The following is a 23,955-nucleotide window of genomic DNA, read 5'->3' on the forward strand; positions in this document are numbered from 1 at the left end:
AGATGTGATGTATGTTACATGTACATATTTCAAACGTTACGATAAAGTTAAGACATCATCATTGGGGCCAACATACAAATGAAGACCCAACGTCTTAATGTTGTATAAGGTGGGTTGATCAGTTGGGCACTTCGCGCTGAAGGTGGACACCTAAAGGTATTCAGGGCGATTGGTATCAAAAATGGAAATATAGTAAACGTGGGGTTCCAATCACAACACGACCAGGCGTTACCAGTTGGTGGTTATTTTATTGTCGACTAGTTTCCACTCTTTAAGCGAGTCTTCATCAGGACAATTTTGGTATGAAAATACCCCCTAAAGTACTCTTTGGGAGGATCATATATAATGGACATGTTATATAATTAGTGACGTTTTGTTACAATGGCCAAGAGCAGGTAATTATAGTATTTAAAATTGTCTGATTTTTCTCTGAAAAATAAAATAAAATAAAAATAACATATATATATACGATACGTGCAATAAAGCTTATTGATTTGCAAAAACAATGTCTTTGTTACTTTTGATCACTTCTGTAGATTTCCCTCGTCTTGGCAGATCGTGCTAGTTGATGCTAAATTCTTGTAGTTGACTTGTTCTTCCTTTGTACTGGAGGTACATAGATCTTTACCGTGGAGGGTAACCTCGATCACTTATTACAGGTTATTTAAAATTTATGTGATGATCATCACCAATAATGTAAAAACATATGTAATTCAGGAGTAATAGACTTGAATATTCCATTTGTTATAAAATTGTATTTGTCCAATATATACTTACTTTCTCATGATGTAAAATACTTCTGAGATGTATGGCTAGGTTTCCGGTTTAAAATTACCGCCCACTAGGGATGTGGTTATCACCGGCACAAATCAACCAATCATAACGCGGTACCCGTACATATATATTGTCACGTGATTAGTATTCTTTTTATAGTCTAAGGAATTCCCAGTTTGTCATATATAGGGATGGTTGTTATCTTGTTGGAAGGTTCCGCGAAGTAATGGTAATGTACAAGCTTAAGGGGAAATGTAAAGTGATCAAAGTTACCCGACTTTCACCTTTTGAGCGACAACTTTTCTCTTTCAGTTATGTTGCTTGCTATATTTTCATTTACATCCAAAAATGGTGATTCAAATGAAGCACTTGTCACACATGTTATTTGAGAAATATCATTTGAACATTAAATGCAATCACTTTTGATTCAAAACAATGGAGCAATTATTAACTTAGTTAACTGAATTATTTCCGATCAAAACTGCTTTCGCATTATATTCCAATGGTGTTTATCATAAACATCTGCAAATTTCATGCGTCAGTTTTGTACGTATATAGGAACTTTTATCCACAAAATGTTGTTTTTCGCCAGTTTGGTATACGTATAGCATATTTTTGCCAGTTTGGTATACGTATAGCATATAGTGATTTATCTCTATAATAGGCTATTATATAGCGATAAATTAACATGTGCCCAACCTGTTTATGGGGCCATGTTAAAAATATGACGCTCTTTTTTGTTACAAATGTGTCAAAAAATATTTATGTTTCTATTTCAAATTATCTTGCATTTGAGTAATAGTAGTCACGTGGACAACGCAAACAGCATATGTTGTGCTACATGTATTGTATTACGTCATACTGTGACGTACTAGCACCTACTTCAGTTCTCTGCTGTAGTTTTCTATAATATGGTATTGTAAGTGGTATGTATATGGGTGTATATGGTGGAGTGTGATGTATAAGAGAATAGGCATTTCGTGAATTATTTTTTGTTATTTTGTTAACAAACAAAAATTTAATTATATACATTGTACAACTGTGTTGTTGTCCACTGTGACGTACTATGTTTAACAAAACTGTATTTATTCAAAGTAGCGACAGTGACAGTCACTCAAAAATGAAGGCCTATTACCCATACGTGGGAGTGTGCCAAACCTGTTTCAGTTCAGCACGTTATATCTTACCGATCGTTGAAACGTTCCTCATCCTTAGTTTCTATCGCATGGATCTTCCATAGACGAGGCTCTGTTGATAAATGTAGTGCATCTCCGAGCGACATATCATCAAACACTTTATCCAAGATATAACGAAACACAGTCATATTTTTAATTTTTGCTGCTAGTACCTTTGCTTGTACTTCTACTGAAGCCATGTCATTTAAGGGTTGACCTATCCTTAACATATTCACAATGTCTAATGGAGATTTTGACGTATCACAAAATGAGGACACACGTATTTTCAGGTCCACGAGATGTCCTTTTACCCATAAGCTCGTTTGAGATGGTTGGGTTTTTGACTGACTACGTTCATTACTGGTAGGTGGCGATGTTGACGATTCATCTTCATCTACGTGTATGACATTAGTAGGCCTGTTGGCGTTATCACCATCACCATCAGTTCCCACACCAGACATCTTTTTTTGTTTACAATTTCATAGTAGGTCCCTGCATGCGCTTTGAGGGAGGCACGCTAATCGGGCGAGGTGTTCCGAATGGCCCTGGTATATGGCAAAACTTAATTCGCCGCAGTTACGTAACTTGGCCATTATATGTGAAAAGTGAAAGTAGAAGTGTATCATAATGCTAAGTTTTGATATGTTCAGGGATATATCCCTGTTCTGTTATATCCATAATAAAACAATAAAACATGTATTTGTTTGATTTTTAATACAAATATAACAATTTTATTTTGTGACACAACATCACAATCAAAACAAATGAACACAGACTGACTTCAACAGGGGAATGAAGCATATCGGCCTCAATTTCTCAAAACAAAAATAACTCTGCTATCTCCATACCTTTAGACATTACAGTTGGGACTCACTTAGGTAGCTTCATGATAAGCTGCAGAAACAGGGATTCTCTTTAATCATTCATACTTTACTAATTTTATATAACGTATTTATTCTAATAAACGCCCCGGGGGCGTGAAATTTCAGAGACGGTAAGTTGTGAGATATGTTGTGTGTACCCATTTCACACCATGAAACATGTATATAATTGTATCCAAAACATTGTAAAACTAAGTGACAAAACATTTTGACACCCACGTTTGAAATTGCAATTACATACCACGGTAAGTTCTTTTTCTCGAATTGAGGAATTTTTCTTTCCAAAAAAAAAAGGGGGGGGGGGGGCGTTTTTTAGGGTGGGGGCGTTTATTAGAATAAATACGGTATATATAGATGTAGGAACTCAATTCACACACACACATATATGTATTCATACTTAACTAATTTACTATATATATAAATAAAGGCAATGTATTACAAGAGTGTGTTCTTACGGATACATTATAGATGTATATGCGTACGTGTGAAGCCTACCTCAAGCCAGGTAAGCTAACGATCTGTATAATAGGTTTTGGATACTCTTAAACACACAGAAGCATATATATACCTTAACTTTACACTTCAAAAGTTATATAAAAATATTGTATCACTAAACTTCTAAAATGAATAAATGTCACAATATTACCCACAATGCACCAGGAATATGCGATATACAAATGCAACCAAATTATTCATCTTAATTAAAAGTCACACACTACATAGATAAATCCCAAATATTACCAGTTTTGTCCTTATACATGTATGTTCAATCACCTTTCTGATAAAAATTACTGCTAAATATCTTTTTAATTTTCCTTATTTTAATTCACACAACCTCCCACTGAAATAAAGATCTGATAAAATGTCAGAATGATTCCGATTTGGGCTGGATAAACTTGTTTGTTAGGTTTATCGCCCTTTAAGAGCTAGGGTCATTGGATCAGGATCTTCTTGTAGTAGTTGGTGACTACCTCACTGAACAACATAAGGGAGGTCTCTCACATGGCATCCACATCAATTAGGTTAAAGTGTTTTGTCCAAGGTCACAACCACGACAGCGCAGACCGACCGGCCTATTTCTCAGCATCCGAAGTAACACAAACCAACATAGGTAGAGAGAGCGTCGAGCCATGCACCTCGGAACTTTGTCTGAGGTTAAGTGGCCGGTGATCTAACTAACAGAGCTAATGTCCCTTCCCCGCTGGATAAGCAGACTCAACAACACATAAAGAAACACATTTAACATATCCTAAGGTGGCCACGTTAATCAAAAAATTTCTTTTGAGAAAATGTGGCTAGTTGAATATATATATCATTACAGCACTATCTATAATATCAATACACAGTAAACTCCTTCTGTGTTTAAATTGTGATTCAAACAGCATTTGTCCAATAGGAAAATGGATTTGGTTGGGATCCTGTTGCAAAATATCAAAATATATCTCCCAAAATTCTACTTTTTTTCTATAGAGCTGAGATAATTTTCATTTTTTTTTACTTAGGTTTTGTCAGAAGTCTTAAATTTCATGTAATTGTTAAGGGTTATGAAAACTTTCCATGAAATACAAAAGTGGGAAAAAGTTGTCTGTCCTTTAAATAGGGATGACAAAAAATTGGACAATAAACCTTGTTCCTCTGTTCAGCATAGTGGTTGAATGTGATATTAATTTGTAAGATTTGATGTTATCTGGATGGATGTGTCCTTTAAACAGATATGTCAAATGTTAAATTCTTATAAACAGCTTCTTGTTTTCCCTCTTCACAGTTCAGGGAACTCCCAACAATTCCTTGTCTCGTCGCTTTTCCTCCTGTTTAAATATAACATATTGTTACAGTCTGATTTCTGTAAACATACAAAGTTTAGAGGTATTTTTTTTAGTGGTAATCTTATTTTAGCGGTAATCTTACTTTAGTGGCAATCTTATTTTAGCGGCAATCTCATTTTAGTGGCAATCTTATTTTAGCGGCAATCTCATTTTAGTGGTTATCACCTTTTAGTGGTAATGTTATTTTAGAGGTAATCTTATTTGAGTGGAAATATCATTTTAGTGGTAATGTTATTTAAGTGTTAGTTTGTTTATGTGGTAATCATATTTCAGTGGTAATCTCATTTTAGTGGTAATCTCATTTTAGTGGTAATCTCATTTTAGTGGTAATCTTATTTTAGCGGTAATCTTACTTTAGTGGCAACCTTATTTTTGCCGCAATCTCATTTTAGTGGTTATCACCTTTTAGTGGTAATGTTATCTATGTATTAATATGTTTTTGTGGTAATCTCATTTAAGTGCTAATCTTATTTTAGTATATATCTCATTTAAGCGGTAATCTCATTTTAGTGGTAATCTTATTTTCGTGGTAATATCACTTTAGTGGTAATGTTATTTAAGTGTTAGTTTGTTTATGTGGTAATCATATTTCAGTGGTAATCTCATTTTAGGGGTATGTAATCTCATTTTAGCGGTAATCTCATTTTAGTGGTCATCTTTTTTTCAAGGTTGTTCAAGGAAAGCTTTGTGTTATGTTATGATTGCACTAATTACATCACATATATACCATTTCTATAGTAAATATAGGTGTGTTAATATACCATTGCTGTCATATATTTAAATCTGATAATGTGATTAATTTTGGGTGTGCTGAAATAAGTATGCTTACAGCATTAGGGATAAATTTTGAGCTGTAGGTCTGTTGAAGAAAATCGGCTTTTAAATTATGACAAATTTCTTTCCACAGAAACAAATTCCCAAAACAGTATTTGCAAATGGTGTAAATAGAGGTTACACAACGAGTTGTATATTGAAAAGTAATCGAAACAATTTTGAATATTTCTAATAGAAAAAGCACTGGACAAAAATTTTTTTTTTTTTAAATAATTAAAAAAAAAAAAAATTAAATGGAGCAATATTGAACTTTGACCTCATCATGAACAACTACTGTACATCATACACCACTATATAAAGTTACTACTAAATCAGTCGCCCTTATACTCAGACCTACTGAAGTTTACCTCGCTGATTCTTGTTCGTTTGATCGTCTGTTGTTCCTCATCCTCATCCAACATTTCCCGTAGTTTCCTCTTATACCTAAACACACAAGTAAATAATATAGACAGACGGACGGACAGACACAGACAGACGGACGGACTGACAGATGACAAGGAAAAAGATTGTTATAACAGACGAATAAATAGGACAGACATACTCAGACAGCTTGACGGACGGACTGACAGATGACAAGGCAAAAGATTGTTATAACAGACGAATAAATAGGACAGACATACATAGACAGCTTGACGGACGGACTGACAGATGGACTGACACACAGAGACAAGATGAGCTGAATCAAAGCTGAAACATGTAATACCATATTCATCAATAAATCCCAATCCACAATTACTTGTAAGCCCTTTCTAAAATTTAACAAAAACAACACAAAAACAAGCCCTCCTCTTACTTCTCACAAATAAGCCTTCCTAACTTCACACAAATAAGCCCTGCTCTAACTATTCACAAATAAGTCCTCTAACTTTTCATAAAAAAGCCTTCCTCTAACTTCTCAAAAAAAATAAGCCTTCCTCTAACTTCTCACACATACGCCTTCCTCTAACTTCTGACAAATAAGCCTTCCTCTAATTTCTCACAAATAAGCCTTCCTCTAAATTCTCACAAATAAGCCCTCCTCTAACTTATCACACATAAGCATTCCTCTTACTTCTCACAAATAAGCCTTCCTCTAATTTCTCACAAATAAGCCCTCATCTAACTACTCACAAATAAGCCTTCTTCTAACTTCTCACACATACGCCTTCCTCTAACTTCTCACAAATAAGCCTTCCTCTAATTTCTCACAAATAAGCCTTCCTCTAAATTCTCACAAATAAGCCCTCCTCTAACTTATCACACATAAGCCTTCCTCTAACTTCTCACAAATAAGCCTTCCTCTAACTTCTCACACATACGCCTTCCTCTAACTTCTCACAAATAAGCCTTCCTCTAATTTCTCACAAATAAGCCCTCCTCTAACTTCTCACAAATAATCTCTCCTGTAACTTCTCACAAATAAGCTCTCCTGTAACTTCTCACAAATAAGCTCTCCTGTAACTTCTCACAAATAAGCTCTCATGTAACTTTTCACAAATAAGCTCTCCTGTAACTTCTCACAAATAAGCTCTCCTGTAATTTATCACAAACAAGCTCTCCTGTAACTTCTCACAAATAAGCTCTCATGTAACTTTTCACAAATAAGCTCTCCTGTAACTTCTCACAAATAAGCTCTCCTGTAACTTCTCACAAATAAGCTCTCCTGTAACTTCTCACAAATAAGCTCTCCTGTAACTTCTCACAAATAAGCTCTCCTGTAACTTCTCACAAATAAGCTCTCCTCTAACTTCTCACAAATAAGCTCTCCTCTAACTTCTCACAAATAAGCTCTCCTCTAACTTCTCACAAAGAAGCTCTCCTCTAACTTCTCACAAATAGCTCCTTCTATAACTTCTCACAAATAAGCCCTTCTTTAACTTCTCACAAAAAAACTCTAACTTCTCACAAATAAGCCCTCATCTAACTTCAAAACTCAACGTCTTCACAACAGAAGAGAGCTGTCAGACCTCTTCATGCCCTGTCTACACTACTCTCCATCTGTCTGCAATCTAGCCATTGGTAAAACATCATGCTTCATCAGAGGTACCTACGAGCCAAATATCTTGATTCTAAAATGTTTGGCTATTGAGAAGTCATTTAAGTGTTTGAAGATATTTGACCCCTGTGACATTGAATATGGGTCAAGGTAATTCCTTTTAAAAAATTTTCTTGGGCTTCTTCCATGGAGCCTTTACAACAAATGAATAGCTTGATTCTAGCATGTTGGTTATTGAGAAGAAGTCATTTAAGGTTTCAGCAAATTCTGACTTCTTTGACCTTGACTCTGTGTCAAGGTCATATCCTTTTTTTTACAAACTTTGTCAGTCTTCATCCCAGGAACCTTCCAGCCAAAAATCTGGGTTCTAGGACTTCAAATTGCTGCCCCTTGCGAGATAATATACATGAGCTCATGAATGTTCATGAACATTTAAGAATATTTGTAGGTGTTACGTTTTGAGTTCATGAATTTCGTAAAAATTTTCATGAAGAAATCAAAAATAGTCAAAAATTTTGTGCATGAACAATTCATGAACTATCCATGAATTTTGTGCATAAATTATTCATGATTTTTCATGAAGTATTCATAATTGTTTAACAGGTGAATAAAGATATTTTTACCACAATACCCTGTGTTATTCAACTCTCAGACCATCAGTTAATCATTACAGCTGTTGATTAACAATCTGTTTATACCACACGTGGTATAAACTCTGTACGCATTTTGATTGGCTAACACGGTGAACTTTGACCCAAGCTGCAATTGTTATTGACGTCATCAATAATCTAATGACGTCACATCACCGGGTCCCGGACGTCACCGGTACACTTTATTTGCATACGCGAAATTATACTTGGCCATGTTTCCCTTTGATTCAAGCCGATATTATTGTGGTAGAAACAGGTCACACGACTCGAAATTGTTGGATATGGAATTTATTTCCCACTCGTAAGTTATTTTTTAAAAGTTGCAAAAAACACTCGCTAAAGCTCGTGTCTTTTGTAACTTTAAAAAAATAACTTACTCGTGTGAAATAAATTTCATATCCAACAACCACTCGTGGTGTAACCTCTATTTAAACACACAAAATGCACAAATCTGCTCCTCTAAAAACAAACTTTACAAACTGTCTCTTAAAAGTGGATTGAAGGTTGACTTTAACATGTAAACTCACTGATCACTGTCCGGGTTGTTGTCTTGGTTACGACACTTCACCAGTTTTTTCTGTACACGTCCAACCAGTTCTTTCTCAAGTGGCTTCTGGGATTTCACCATATACTTTATACCTGTTGAAATACAACAAACTGATAAGATAAATAGAGGTTACACAACAGGTGGTTGTTGGATACTGAATTTATTTCACACGAGTAAGTTATTTTTCAAAAGTTACAAAAGACACGAGCTTAACTTATTTTGTTAAATAAATTCCATATACAACAATCACAAGTCGTGTGACCTGTTTCTACCACAATAATATCAGCTTGAATCAAAGGGAAACGTGGCCAAGTATAATTTCGCGTATGCAAATAAAGTGTACCAGTGACATCCGGGACCCGGTGATGTGACGTCATTCGATTATTGATGACGTCCAAAACAATGCAGCTTGGGTTAAAGTTCATATTCTTCACCAATCAAAGGACTGGAAAGTCATATACCACTAGTGGTATATAACATATATTTATTCAACAGTCAGCACATTTATAGAGAGGCTTGCGAGTCGCATAACACAGCATATTGTGGTAGAATAACAGTTATCATAGGCTTTAGAATCTATGAGAAAATAGGCTTTAGAATCTATAAGAAAATAGGCTTTAGAATCTATGAGAAAATAGGCTTTAGAATCTATAAGAAAATTTAACTGTGATTGACCCATATCAGGCATACAATGGCTTTAAGAACCATTCATTTTAAACGTAAATATAAAGAGAATACATGGTCAGTGTCTTAAAATATAAGCTGTATTTTGGGAGGGTAAAGAAAGACAAATGTGGCGAGCCTTGGCAAGCCACTTTTGTCTTTCTGTGCCAAGCCAAAAATACAGCTTATAATTTAAGACACTGACCATGTATTCTATTTATCCTGCAACAGTCATCAAAAGTAAGCATTTTGAAGTTTAACGGTGACAAAAATGACAGAAATATGTTCGCCTTTTAAATGAAGTTTCTTTTTGAAGTAGGTCAGTCAAACAGACGCACATGCTAAGATTCCAAAATACAGATGTTTTCCGTCACTGCTGTATACAGCAAAGATAGATATGGTGGGTGTATTCCGACAATGTGGTGGCAGTTGCTTGCAGAATAAATATATATATGAGTTCATCAAATGCCATATTTAACCATAAAACTGCTTTCTTTAGAAAGTTAATTATTGCCCTATAATTCTTACAGAATTGCTGACAAATTAAATAACATGTGTTATAACTGTAACATGTTTTTATTCAATATGTCTGCAATCATGTGAGAATTATAAGACAAGGTTGAAAACTGGAAGATCTCCAGACAAAAATCAAATACTGAAATAAACAAATTAGGTTTTGCGAAAAATAGTAGAATCAAATTTACTTGAAGGGTACTTCTATAACATAAGAGGCTGCTGGTTGGCCCTTTTTCTATTGGATATGATTCTGCAGGCTACATGTGTACGGCGCCTGTCAAAAGTATCTCGCTGTGTAAAACCTCTAACATAGTTGGAGTACTTGAAGGGAAGCAGAACTATGTATCATAATCATGAATATATACCAAGGTTCAAGGAGACTGGTCTAAAAGTGTAGGAGAAAATCTCAGGAAAATTTATACGCGATGGCAAGATGGACGACGCCATACCATAATACTCCCATCAAAGATGAGACGCCATACCATAATACTCCCATCAAAGATGAGACGCCATACCATAATACTCCCATCAAAGATGAGACGCCATACCATAATACTCCCATCAAAGATGAGACACCATACCACAATACTCCCATCAAAGATGAGACACCATACCACAATACTCCCATCAAAGATGAGACACCATACCACAATACTCCCATCAAAGATGAGACGCCATACCACAATACTCCCATCAAAGATGAGACGCCATACCACAATACTCCCATCAAAGATGAGACACCATACCACAATACTCCCATCAAAGATGAGACACCATACCATAAAACTCCCATCAAAGATGAGACACCATACCACAATACTCCCATCAAAGATGAGACACCATACCACAATACTCCCATCAAAGATGAGACACCATACCATAAAACTCCCATCAAAGATGAGACACCATACCATAAAACTCCCATCAAAGATGAGACGCCATACCACAATACTCCCATCAAAGATGAGACGCCATACCACAATGCTCCCATCAAAGATGAGACACCATACCATAATACTCCCATCAAAGATGAGACGCCATACCACAATACTCCCATCAAAGATGAGACACCATACCACAATACTCCCATCAAAGATGAGACACGACGCCATACCATAATACTCCCATCAAAGATGAGACACCATACCACAATACTCCCATCAAAGATGAGACACCATACCACAATACTCCCATCAAAGATGAGACACCATACCATAATACTCCCATCAAAGATGAGACACCATACCACAATACTCCCATCAAAGATGAGACACCATACCACAATACTCCCATCAAAGATGAGACACCATACCACAATACTCCCATCAAAGATGAGACACCATACCACAATACTCCCATCAAAGATGAGACACGACACCATACCACAATACTCCCATCAAAGATGAGACACCATACCACAATACTCCCATCAAAGATGAGACACCATACCACAATACTCCCATCAAAGATGAGACACCATACCACAATACTCCCATCAAAGATGAGACACCATACCACAATACTCCCATCAAAGATGAGACACCATACCATAATACTCCCATCAAAGATGAGACGCCATACCACAATACTCCCATCAAAGATGAGACACCATACCACAATACTCCCATCAAAGATGGATGACACCATACCACAATACTCCCATCAAAGATGAGACACCATACCACAATACTCCCATCAAAGATGAGACACCATACCACAATACTCCCATCAAAGATGAGACACCATACCACAATACTCCCATCAAAGATGAGACACGACACCATACCACAATACTCCCATCAAAGATGAGACACCATACCACAATACTCCCATCAAAGATGAGACGCCATACCACAATACTCCCATCAAAGATGAGACACCATACCACAATACTCCCATCAAAGATGAGACGCCATACCACAATACTCCCATCAAAGATGAGACGCCATACCACAATACTCCCATCAAAGATGAGACGCCATACCACAATACTCCCATCAAAGATGAGACGCCATACCACAATACTCCCATCAAAGATGAGACGCCATACCACAATACTCCCATCAAAGATGAGACGCCATACCACAATACTCCCATCAAAGATGAGACACCATACCACAATACTCCCATCAAAGATGAGACGCCATACCACAATACTCCCATCAAAGATGAGACACGACACCATACCACAATACTCCCATCAAAGATGAGACACCATACCACAATACTCCCATCAAAGATGAGACACCATACCACAATACTCCCATCAAAGATGAGACACCATACCACAATACTCCCATCAAAGATGAGACACCATACCACAATACTCCCATCAAAGATGAGACACCATACCACAATACTCCCATCAAAGATGAGACACCATACCACAATACTCCCATCAAAGATGAGACACCATACCACAATACTCCCATCAAAGATGAGACACCATACCACAATACTCCCATCAAAGATGAGACACCATACCACAATACTCCCATCAAAGATGAGACACCATACCACAATACTCCCATCAAAGATGAGACACCATACCACAATACTCCCATCAAAGATGAGACGCCATACCACAATACTCCCATCAAAGATGAGACACCATACCACAATACTCCCATCAAAGATGAGACACGACACCATACCACAATACTCCCATCAAAGATGAGACACCATACCACAATACTCCCATCAAAGATGAGACACCATACCACAATACTCCCATCAAAGATGAGACACGACACCATACCACAATACTCCCATCAAAGATGAGACACCATACCACAATACTCCCATCAAAGTTGAGACACCATACCACAATACTCCCATCAAAGATGAGACACCATACCACAATACTCCCATCAAAGATGAGACACCATACCACAATACTCCCATCAAAGATGAGACACCATACCATAATACTCCCATCAAAGATGAGACGCCATACCACAATACTCCCATCAAAGATGAGACACCATACCACAATACTCCCATCAAAGATGGATGACACCATACCACAATACTCCCATCAAAGATGAGACACCATACCACAATACTCCCATCAAAGATGAGACACCATACCACAATACTCCCATCAAAGATGAGACACCATACCACAATACTCCCATCAAAGATGAGTGTATCAAAATTGTCAGAGATTATGATTGATACTGTATAAATAAGTAATTTCTCAGATTTTCAAACAAAATTTTGTCTCTCTGTATAATTTGATCAGATGGACTTCCATGGCTTCATTGCAAGTGTTTTTAAAATAATTTAGCAGTACGGAATAAATTGGTGTTTATATAAGAAGACTTACGTTTTATCTGGTAAACTGTCTTTTCCATTTCATCAGATGTTGCACCGTGTAGTAATGTTTCAGTCACGTAACTGAGGAAAAATCAAACATGGGCTGGTTGAGTATACAGATCTAGTTCAAATCAACGCTATTCAAATTATGCCGCAATCCAAGAATTATGCAACATATACAGTAAAACCCAGGATCAAAATGACAGTAAATCTCACAGTTTATCGGAATTAATTATTTTGACATTAGCAGGTCTTATTGCATTGTAATAGTTAAATAGGAAAATTAAACATTTCCATATTTTACACCTGTAGCAACAAAGACACTCTTGTACTGACATGGTAGTGATGTAAAAATTACCAGAGTTGGCCTTTTGATGATTTTTGTTTATGTATGTATTTGTTTTCAGATATTGTTTTCTTCATTAGACAACCGGGTCCCACAGACGCTTGTTTGACTGGTTGTAGTAGCACTAAAACGTCTGACTGACTCATGCATATTATACAAAATGGCAGACGAGTATTTTGCAGGTGTCAGACCACAAATAATTTCCCTCTTTATTCTAACGAAGAACAAGAGGCCCAGAGGGCCTGTATCGCTCACCTGGATTGTATGAGATATGAAACAATAAACAGTTCCTTCCTTTATGAAATTTTGAATCCCTACCCAAAAGGATACTACCAGTCAAATATGAGCTGTTTCAGAGAAAAAGTTGTTCATATCAATTTAGTTAAATTGACCCCTTTTGGCTCCACCCTCAGCCCCCTGGAGGGTCAACCCCAAAATTTGTACAATTTTGTTTGAATCCTTAACCCAAGGGAATGCTACCAGTCAAATATTAGAGATATCAATGGCTTAGTTTCAGATAAAAATTTGTTTACATCGATTCTGCCAAATTGACCCCTTTTGGCCCCACCCATCAGCCCCCAGGGGGGTCAGCCCGATCATTTATACAATTTTGAATCCCCACCTATAGTGATGCTACCAGACAAATATGAGAGATATCCACTGCTCTGTTTAAGAGAAGAAGTCATTTATATCAATATATCCCATTTGATCCCTTTTGACCCTACCCCTCAGGCCCCTGGGGTCAGCCCCATCATTTGGACAATTTTGAATCCCCACCCAATAGTGATGCTACCAGGCAAATATGAGCGATATCCATTGCTCTTTTTCAGAGAAGAAGTTGTTTACATCAGTATAGCTATATTTACCCCTGTTGGCCCTGCCCCTCAGGCCCCTGGGGGTCAGCCCCACCATTTGTACAATTTTGAATCCTCACCTCATAGTGTTGCTACCAGGCAAATATGAACAATATTTATAGCTCGGTTTTAGGGAAGAAGTTGTTTTTATCAAATAGCCCAATTGACCCCTTTTGGCCCCTCCCCTCAGAGCCCTGGGGTCAGCCCCATCACTTGGACAATTTTGAATCCCACCCCATAGTGATGCTACCAGGCAAATATGAGCGATATCCATTGCTCGGTTTCAGAGAAAAAGTCGTTTATATCAATACAATGTATAGCTATATTGAGCCCTTTTGGCCCCGGCCCTCAGGCCCCAGGGGGTCAGACCCATCATTTGTACAATTTTGAATCCCCACCTTATAGTGATGCTACCAGGCAAATATGAGCAATATCCATTGCTCGGTTTCAGAGAAGTCATTATATGTCAATATAGCCCGATAGACCACATTTGGCCCCACCCCTCTGACCCCTGGGGGGTCAGCCCTATCATTTGTACAATTTTGAATCCCCAACCAATAGTGATGCTACCAAGTAAATATGAGCAATATCCATTGCTCGGTTTCAGAGAAGAAGTCGTTTATATCAATATAGCTATATTGACCCCTTTTGGCCCCGCCCCTCAGACCCCTGGGGGGTCAGCCCCACCATTTGTACAATTTTGAGTCCACATCCCATAGGGATGCTTCTGACCAAATTTGGTCGAATTCTGATCTGTGGTTATGAAGAAGAAGTCAATTGTTGACGGACGGACGGACGACAGACGGACGGCGGACGACGGACGATACGGTATGGCATAAGCTCACCTTGGTCCTTCGGACCAGGTGAGCTAAAAATTGAAATTAAAATATTTCAGAATTTCGCAAAAAATCTTGTCTTCAACTATTCAAGCTGAACTTACAGCGAGCTGCAGGAAAGTACCTCATGACCTGCATTTAAGAAAGATATTTATATTTTAGTGTAACCACCCCACTAAAATTGTGGGAAAATCTGGAAAATTACAAAATATTACTACTGCAAGCCTTATAACCCCCTGTGTCCTGCCACACAAACAAAAATGGAAATGGTGTCAAAACAAAATGCTATCACTAGATCAAATATTGCACTATAAATCTATGCTAAAATTATGCCTATATCTGTACAGCTATTTTAAGTCAGGAAAAATATTTAGCAACAGTCCTGAAATTTCTATATGTTTAATCAACTGGGCATCAGTTTGCCAATGTTTGGTGTTGATATCAATGTTTAAATGTAAAGATGACCTTTCAAACCAGGAATTCGGCGGATTCACCGGACGTGGTGTTAATTCATAGGGTTTTTAATTTACACAGAAACATGAGGACATGTGTCAGTAACCACAACAGTTGAAATTAAAACCTACCTGTCCATGATTAAAACTTACCTGTCCATGATTAAAACCTACCTGTCCATAATTAAAACCTACCTGTCCATAATTAAAACCTACCTGTCCATAATTAAAACTTACCTGTCCATAATTAAAACTTACCTGTCCATAATTAAAACCTACCTGTCCATAATTAAAACTTACCTGTCCATAATTAAAACTTACCTGTCCATAATTAAAACTTACCTGTCCATGATTAAAACTTACCTGTCCATAATTAAAACCTACCTGTCCATGATTAAAACTTACCTGTCCATAATTAAAACCTACCTGTCCATATTCTTGCCTATCTGGGAAGCACTGGTTAAGACAGCGGCCAGGGCAATCTGTTGGAATCAATGAAATAGGAATCTTAGGTCATCAGTATCAGAGGATGACACAGATAAGGAACGCCTTGATATACTATTAAGCTGCCAGGTTTTGCAATTAACAGCCCAGATGTGTCAATCCTAAAAGTGCTGAGGGTGCAAAAGTGACCATAGCAATGTCCTTCAAAATTTTCTTGAAATCTTTGTTTCCAATTTCCAACATTCTAGTAAATTCTGACCATAGAATATTATATCTTACACCATTGAGTTTTCTAAAAAGATTTGATTTGATTTTTTTTTTTCAAAACAGATGCCTAAATTATTTAAGTAGATGAAGAACACTTCATCTCAGGTTCATGCATTTATGGTTGTAAATATTAACATTTGACCGCCTGCTTGACTGAGTCATCCCAGATTTCTGGACTAATGACCTGTTGACAGCTGGCATGAGTCTCACCTGTAAGACAGCTGGCATGAGTCTCACCTGTAAGACAGGTAGACTCAGAACCTTGTCCCAGGGTTGAGATTCCCCTGTCTCATACCAACTTCGACAGTTATTGATTTTTCTTACCCTGTCTTTCGAGTTAACCAAGTTCTACTGTATTTGATATAACTGACTTATTTTGTATCCCCCATATTACAAATTATCAACTTCAGAAGAGGTGACGCTAATTAGGCTATCAATGACCAGTCTCTATCTCTATCAGTGACCAGTCTCTATCAAGGACCAGTCTCTATCTCTATCAATGACCAGTCTCTATCAATGACCATTCCCTATCAATGACCAGTCTCTATCAATAACCAGTCTCTATCTCTATCAATGACCAGTCTCTATCTCTATCAATGACCAGTCTCTATCAATGACCAGTCTCTATCTCTATCAATGACCAGTCTCTATCTCTATCAATGACCAGTCTCTATCAATGACCAGTCTCTATCTCTATCAGTGACCAGTCTCTATCAATGACCAGTCTCTATCAATGACCAGTCTCTATCTCTATCAATGACCAGTCTCTATCTCTATCAATGACCAGCCTCTATCAATGACCAGTCTCTATCTCTATCAATGACCAGTCTCTATCTCTATCAATGACCAGTCTCTATCTCTATCAATGACCAGTCTCTATCAATGACCAGTCTCTATCTCTATCAATGACCAGTCTCTATCTCTATCAATGACCAGTCTCTATCTCTATCAATGACCAGTCTCTATCAATGACCAGTCTCTATCTCTATCAATGACCAGTCTCTATCTCTATCAATGACCAGTCTCTATCTCTATCAATGACCAGTCTCTATCTCTATCAATGACCAGTCTCTATCTCTATCAATGACCAGTCTCTATCAATGACCAGTCTCTATCTCTATCAATGACCAGTCTCTATCTCTATCAATGACCAGTCTCTATCAATGACCAGTCTCTATCTCTATCAATGACCAGTCTCTATCTCTATCAATGACCAGTCTCTATCAATGACCAGCCTCTATCTCTATCAATGACCAGTCTTTATCAATGACCAGTCTCTATCTCTATCTCTATCAATGACCAGTCTCTATCTCTATCAATGACCAGTCTCTATCAATGACCAGACTCTATCTCTATCAATGACCAGTCTCTATCTCTATCAATGACCAGACTCTATCTCTATCAATGACCAGTCTCTATCAATGACCAGTCTCTATCTCTATCAATGACCAGTCTCTATCTCTATCAATGACCAGTCTCTATCAATGACCAGTCTCTATCTCTATCAATGACCAGTCTCTATCAATGACCAGTCTCTATCTCTATCAATGACCAGACTCTATCTCTATCAATGACCAGTCTCTATCAATGACCAGTCTATCTCTATCAATGACCAGTCTCTATCTCTATCAATGACCAGTCTCTATCAATGACCAGTCCCTATCTCTATCAATGACCAGTCTCTATCTCTATCAATGACCAGACTCTATCAATGACCAGTCTCTATCAATGACCAGTCCCTATCAATGACCAGTCTCTATCTCTATCAGTGACCAGTCTCTATCAATGACCAGTCTCTATCTCTATCAATGACCAGTCTCTATCTCTATCAATGACCAGTCTCTATTAATGACCAGTCTCTATCAATGACCAGTCTCTATCTCTATCAGTGACCAGTCTCTATCAATGACCAGTCTCTATCTCTATCAATGACCAGTCTCTATCTCTATCAATGACCAGTCTCTATCAATGACCAGTCTATCTCTATCAATGACCAGTCTCTATCAATGACCAGTCTCTATCAATGACCAGTCTCTATCTCTATCAATGACCAGTCTCTATCTCTATCAGTGACCAGTCTCTATCAATGACCAGTCTCTATCAATGACCAGTCTCTATCAATGACCAGTCTCTATCAATGACCAGTCTTTATCATGACTAGTCTCTATCATGACCAGTCTCTATCTCTATCAATGACCAGTCTCAAACAATGACCAGTCTTTATCAATGACCAGTCTCTATCTCTATCAATGACCAGTCTCTATCAATGACCAGTCTCTATCTCTATCAATGACCAGTCTCTATCAATGACCAGTCTCTCTCTCTATCAATGACCAGTCTCTATCTCTATCAGTGACCAGTCTCTATCAATGACCAGTCTCTATCTCTATCAATGACCAGTCCCTATCAATGACCAGTCTCAAACAATGACCAGTCTTTATCAATGACCAGTCTCTATCTCTATCAATGACCAGTCTCTATCAATGACCAGTCTCTATCTCTATCAGTGACCAGTCTCTATCAATGACCAGACTCTATCTCTATCAATGACCAGTCTCTTTCAATGACCAGTCTCTATCTCTATCAGTGACCAGTCTCTATCAATGACCAGTCTTTATCATGACTAGTCTCTATCATGACCAGTCTCTATCTCTATCAATGACCAGTCTCAAACAATGACCAGTCTTTATCAATGACCAGTCTCTATCTCTATCAATGACCAGTCTCTATCAATGACCAGTCTCTATCTCTATCAATGACCAGTCTCTATCTCTATCAATGACCAGTCTCTATCTCTATCAATGACCAGTCTCTATCAATGACCAGTCTCTATCTCTATCAATGACCAGTCTCTATCAATGACCAGTCTCTATCAATGACCAGTCTCTATCTCTATCAATGACCAGTCTCTATCTCTATCAATGACCAGTCTCTATCAATGACCAGTCTCTATCTCTATCAATGACCAGTCTCTATCTCTATCAATGACCAGTCTCTATCAATGACCAGTCTCTATCTCTATCAATGACCAGTCTCTATCTCTATCAATGACCAGTCTCTATCTCTATCTCTATCAATGACCAGTCTCTATCAATGACCAGTCTCTATCAATGACCAGTCTCTATCTCTATCAATGACCAGTCTCTATCTCTATCAATGACCAGTCTCTATCTCTATCAATGACCAGTCTCTATCAATGACCAGTCTCTATCTCTATCAATGACCAGTCTCTATCTCTATCAATGACCAGTCTCTATCTCTATCAATGACCAGCCTCTATCTCTATCAATGACCAGTCTTTATCAATGACCAGTCTCTATCTCTATCTCTATCAATGACCAGTCTCTATCTCTATCAATGACCAGCCTCTATCAATGACCAGTCTCTATCTCTATCAATGACCAGTCTCTATCAATGACCAGACTCTATCTCTATCAATGACCAGTCTCTATCAATGACCAGTCTCTATCTCTATCAATGACCAGTCTCTATCTCTATCAATGACCAGCCTCTATCAATGACCAGTCTCTATCAATGACCAGACTCTATCTCTATCAATGACCAGTCTCTATCTCTATCAATGACCAGTCTCTATCAATGACCAGTCTCTATCTCTATCAATGACCAGTCTCTATCTCTATCAATGACCAGTCTCTATCTCTATCAATGACCAGACTCTATCTCTATCAATGACCAGTCTCTATCTCTATCAATGACCAGCCTCTATCAATGACCAGTCTCTATCTCTATCAGTGACCAGTCTCTATCTCTATCAATGACCAGACTCTATCTCTATCAATGACCAGTCTCTATCTCTATCAATGACCAGTCTCTATCTCTATCAATGACCAGTCTCTATCTCTATCAATGACCAGTCTCTATCTCTATCAATGACCAGTCTCTATCTCTATCAATGACCAGTCTCTATCTCTATCAATGACCAGTCTCTATCTCTATCAATGACCAGTCTCTATCAATGACCAGCCTCTATCAATGACCAGTCTCTATCTCTATCAGTGACCAGTCTCTATCTCTATCAATGACCAGTCTCTATCTCTATCAATGACCAGTCTCTATCAATGACCAGTCTCTATCTCTATCAATGACCAGTCTCTATCTCTATCAATGACCAGTCTCTATCTCTATCAATGACCAGTCTCTATCTCTATCAGTGACCAGTCTTTATCAATGACCAGTCTCTATCTCTATCAATGACCAGTCTCTATCTCTATCAATGACCAGTCTCTATCAATGACCAGCCTCTATCTCTATCAATGACCAGTCTCTATCTCTATCAATGACCAGTCTCTATCTCTATCAATGACCAGTCTCTATCAATGACCAGTCTCTATCTCTATCAATGACCAGTCTCTATCAATAACCAGTCTCTATCTCTATCAATGACCAGTCTCTATCAATGACCAGCCTCTATCTCTATCAATGACCAGTCTCTATCTCTATCAATGACCAGTCTCTATCTCTATCAATAACCAGTCTCTATCAATGACCAGTCTCTATCAATGACCAGTCCCTATCAATGACCAGTCTCTATCTCTATCAATGACCAGTCTCTATCTCTATCAATGACCAGTCTCTATCAATGACCAGTCTCTATCAATGACCAGTCTCTATCAATAACCAGTCTCTATCTCTATCAATGACCAGTCTCTATCAATGACCAGCCTCTATCTCTATCAATGACCAGTCTCTATCTCTATCAATGACCAGTCTATCTCTATCAATGACCAGTCTCTATCTCTATCAATGACCAGTCTATCTCTATCAATGACCAGTCTCTATCAATGACCAGTCTCTATCAATGACCAGTCTCTATCTCTATCAATAACCAGTCTCTATCTCTATCAATGACCAGTCTCTATCTCTATCAATGACCAGTCTCTATCTCTATTAATGACCAGCCTCTATCTATATCAATGACCAGTCTCTATCAATGACCAGTCTCTATCTCTATCAATGACCAGTCTCTATCAATGACCAGTCTCTATCTCTATCAATGACCAGTCTCTATCAATGACCAGTCTCTATCTCTATCAATGACCAGTCTCTATCTCTATCAATGACCAGTCTCTATCTCTATCAATGACCAGTCTCTATCAATGACCAGCCTCTATCTCTATCAATGACCAGTCTCTATCAATGACCAGTCTCTATCAATGACCAGTCTCTATCTCTATCAATGACCAGTCTCTATCTCTATCAATGACCAGTCTCTATCTCTATCAATGACCAGTCTCTATCAATGACCAGTCTCTATCAATGACCAGTCTCTATCTCTATCAATGACCAGTCTCTATCTCTATCAATGACCAGTCTCTATCAATGACCAGTCTCTATCAATGACCAGTCTCTATCAATGACCAGTCTCTATCTCTATCAATGACCAGTCTCTATCAATGACCAGTCTCTATCAATGGCCAGTCTCTATCTCTATCAATGACCAGTCTCTATCAATGACCAGTCTTTATCAATGACCAGTCTCTATCAATGACCAGTCTCTATCTCTATCAATGACCAGTCTCTATTAATGACCAGCCTCTATCTCTATCAATGACCAGTCTCTATCAATGACCAGTCTCTATCTCTATCAATGACCAGTCTCTATCTCTATCAATGACCAGTCTTTATCAATGACCAGTCTCTATCTCTATCAATGACCAGTCTCTATCAATGACCAGTCTCTATCTCTATCAATGACCAGTCTCTATCAATGACCAGTCTCTATCAATGACCAGTCCCTATCAATGACCAGTCTATCTCTATCAATGACCAGTCTCTATCAATGACCAGTCTCTATCTCTATCAATGACCAGTCTCTATCTCTATCAATGACCAGTCTCTATCAATGACCAGTCTCTATCAATGACCAGTCTCTATCAATGACCAGACTCTATCTCTATCAATGACCAGTCTCTATCAATGACCAGTCTCTATCTCTATCAATGACCAGTCTCTATCAATGACCAGTCTCTATCTCTATCAATGACCAGTCTCTATCAATGACCAGTCTCTATCAATGACCAGTCTCTATCAATGACCAGACTCTATCTCTATCAATGACCAGTCTCTATCAATGACCAGTCTCTATCTCTATCAATGACCAGTCTCTATCAATGACCAGTCTCTTTCTCTATTAATAACCAGCCTCTATCTCTATCAATGACCAGTCCCTATCTCTATCAATGACCAGTCTTTATCAATGACCAGTCTCTATCAATGACCAGTCTCTATCAATGACCAGTCCCTATCAATGACCAGTCTCTATCTCTATCAATGACCAGTCTCTATCTCTATCAATGACCAGTCTCTATCAATGACCAGTCCCTATCAATGACCAGTCTCTATCAATGACCAGTCTCTATCAATGACCAGTCCCTATCAATGACCAGTCTCTATCCCTATCAATGACCAGTCTCTATCCCTATCAATGACCAGTCTCTATCAATGACCAGCCTGCCAGCCTATAATTACATCCACAACGTACATACCTGTGACGGGGAGAATATAAGACAAGCGTCAGTATTAGCAACGGATTTGTCCACAAAAGCCTCGGCGTAAGCTCGCAATTTTTCAGCGTCCTCAATCAGCGTACAACGACTCTGTCAACAGAAAGAATTCACAATGTTACAGTTCGGTTTATTTGTTTAACGTCCTATTAACAACAAGGGTCATTTAAGGACGTGCCAGGTTGGCAAATTAATGGGGACAAAATACACAGAGGTGGAGGGCTAGTGTTAAAGTGTTGGGACAACTTAATCACATGGCCGCCGACGCTTCTCAATACAGTGAATTACCTTGACGTCTATGAGAAGGCCCTCTAGGGGTCTGTAGGGGTTATGTACAGTGAATTACCTTGGTGTCTATGAGAAGACCCTCTAGGGGTCTGTAGGGGTTATGTACAGTGAATTACCTTGGTGTCTATGAGAAGGCCCTCTAGGGGTCTGTAGAGGTTATGTACGGTGAATTACCTTGATGTCTATGAGAAGACCCTCTAGGGGTCTGTAGGGGTTATGTACAGTGAATTACCTTGGTGTCTATGAGAAGGCCCTCTAGGGGTCTGTAGAGGTTATGTACGGTGAATTACCTTGATGTCTATGAGAAGACCCTCTAGGGGTCTGTAGGGGTTATGTACAGTGAATTACCTTGGTGTCTATGAGAAGGCCATCTAGGGGTCTGTAGGGGTTATGTACAGTGAATTACCTTGGTGTCTATGAGAAGGCCCTCTAGGGGTCTGTAGGGGTTATGAACAGTGAATTACCTTGATGTCTATGAGAAGGCCCTCTAGGGGTCTGTAGGGGTTATGTACATGTACAGTGAATTACCTTGATGTCTATGAGAAGGCCCTCTAGGGGTCTGTAGGGGTTATGTACAGTGAATTACCTTGGTGTCTATGAGAAGGCCCTCTAGGGGTCTGTAGGGGTTATGAACAGTGAATTACCTTGATGTCTATGAGAAGGCCCTCTAGGGGTGTGTAGGGGTTATGTACAGTGTATTACCTTGATGTCTATGAGAAGGCCCTCTAGGGGTCTGTAGGGGTTATGTACAGTGTATTACCTTGATGTCTATGAGAAGGCCCTCT

At 38.3% G+C, this 23,955-nt stretch overlaps 2 protein-coding genes across 3 annotated transcripts in view; both read right to left on the bottom strand.

Annotated features, from left to right (window-relative positions):
• The window catches only part of LOC117315596, a 28,978-nt gene extending 26,508 nt beyond the window's left edge, over positions 1–2,470 (bottom strand). Inside the window, exon 1 of the mRNA XM_033869858.1 lies at positions 1,962–2,470. Coding sequence (XP_033725749.1) covers positions 1,962–2,410 — 449 coding nt within the window. The 5' untranslated portion in view covers positions 2,411–2,470. The remainder of the gene's footprint in view (positions 1–1,961) is intronic.
• A 178-nt stretch (positions 2,471–2,648) lies between these two features.
• LOC117315424 (cyclin-H-like) overlaps positions 2,649–23,955 on the bottom strand; it is a 32,773-nt gene continuing 11,466 nt past the window's right edge. For both annotated transcript variants that reach the window (XM_033869609.1, XM_033869610.1), the window contains exons 6-11: positions 22,865–22,975; positions 16,074–16,129; positions 13,170–13,240; positions 8,643–8,754; positions 5,838–5,913; positions 2,649–4,638 (exon numbers count right to left, since the gene is read on the bottom strand). In XM_033869609.1, the coding sequence (XP_033725500.1) occupies positions 4,597–4,638; positions 5,838–5,913; positions 8,643–8,754; positions 13,170–13,240; positions 16,074–16,129; positions 22,865–22,975 (468 nt within the window). In that variant the 3' untranslated portion in view covers positions 2,649–4,596. The remainder of the gene's footprint in view (positions 4,639–5,837; positions 5,914–8,642; positions 8,755–13,169; positions 13,241–16,073; positions 16,130–22,864; positions 22,976–23,955) is intronic.

This window comes from Pecten maximus, chromosome 17 (assembly GCF_902652985.1).
Source record: "Pecten maximus chromosome 17, xPecMax1.1, whole genome shotgun sequence".
Lineage (NCBI taxonomy): Eukaryota > Metazoa > Mollusca > Bivalvia > Pectinida > Pectinidae > Pecten > Pecten maximus.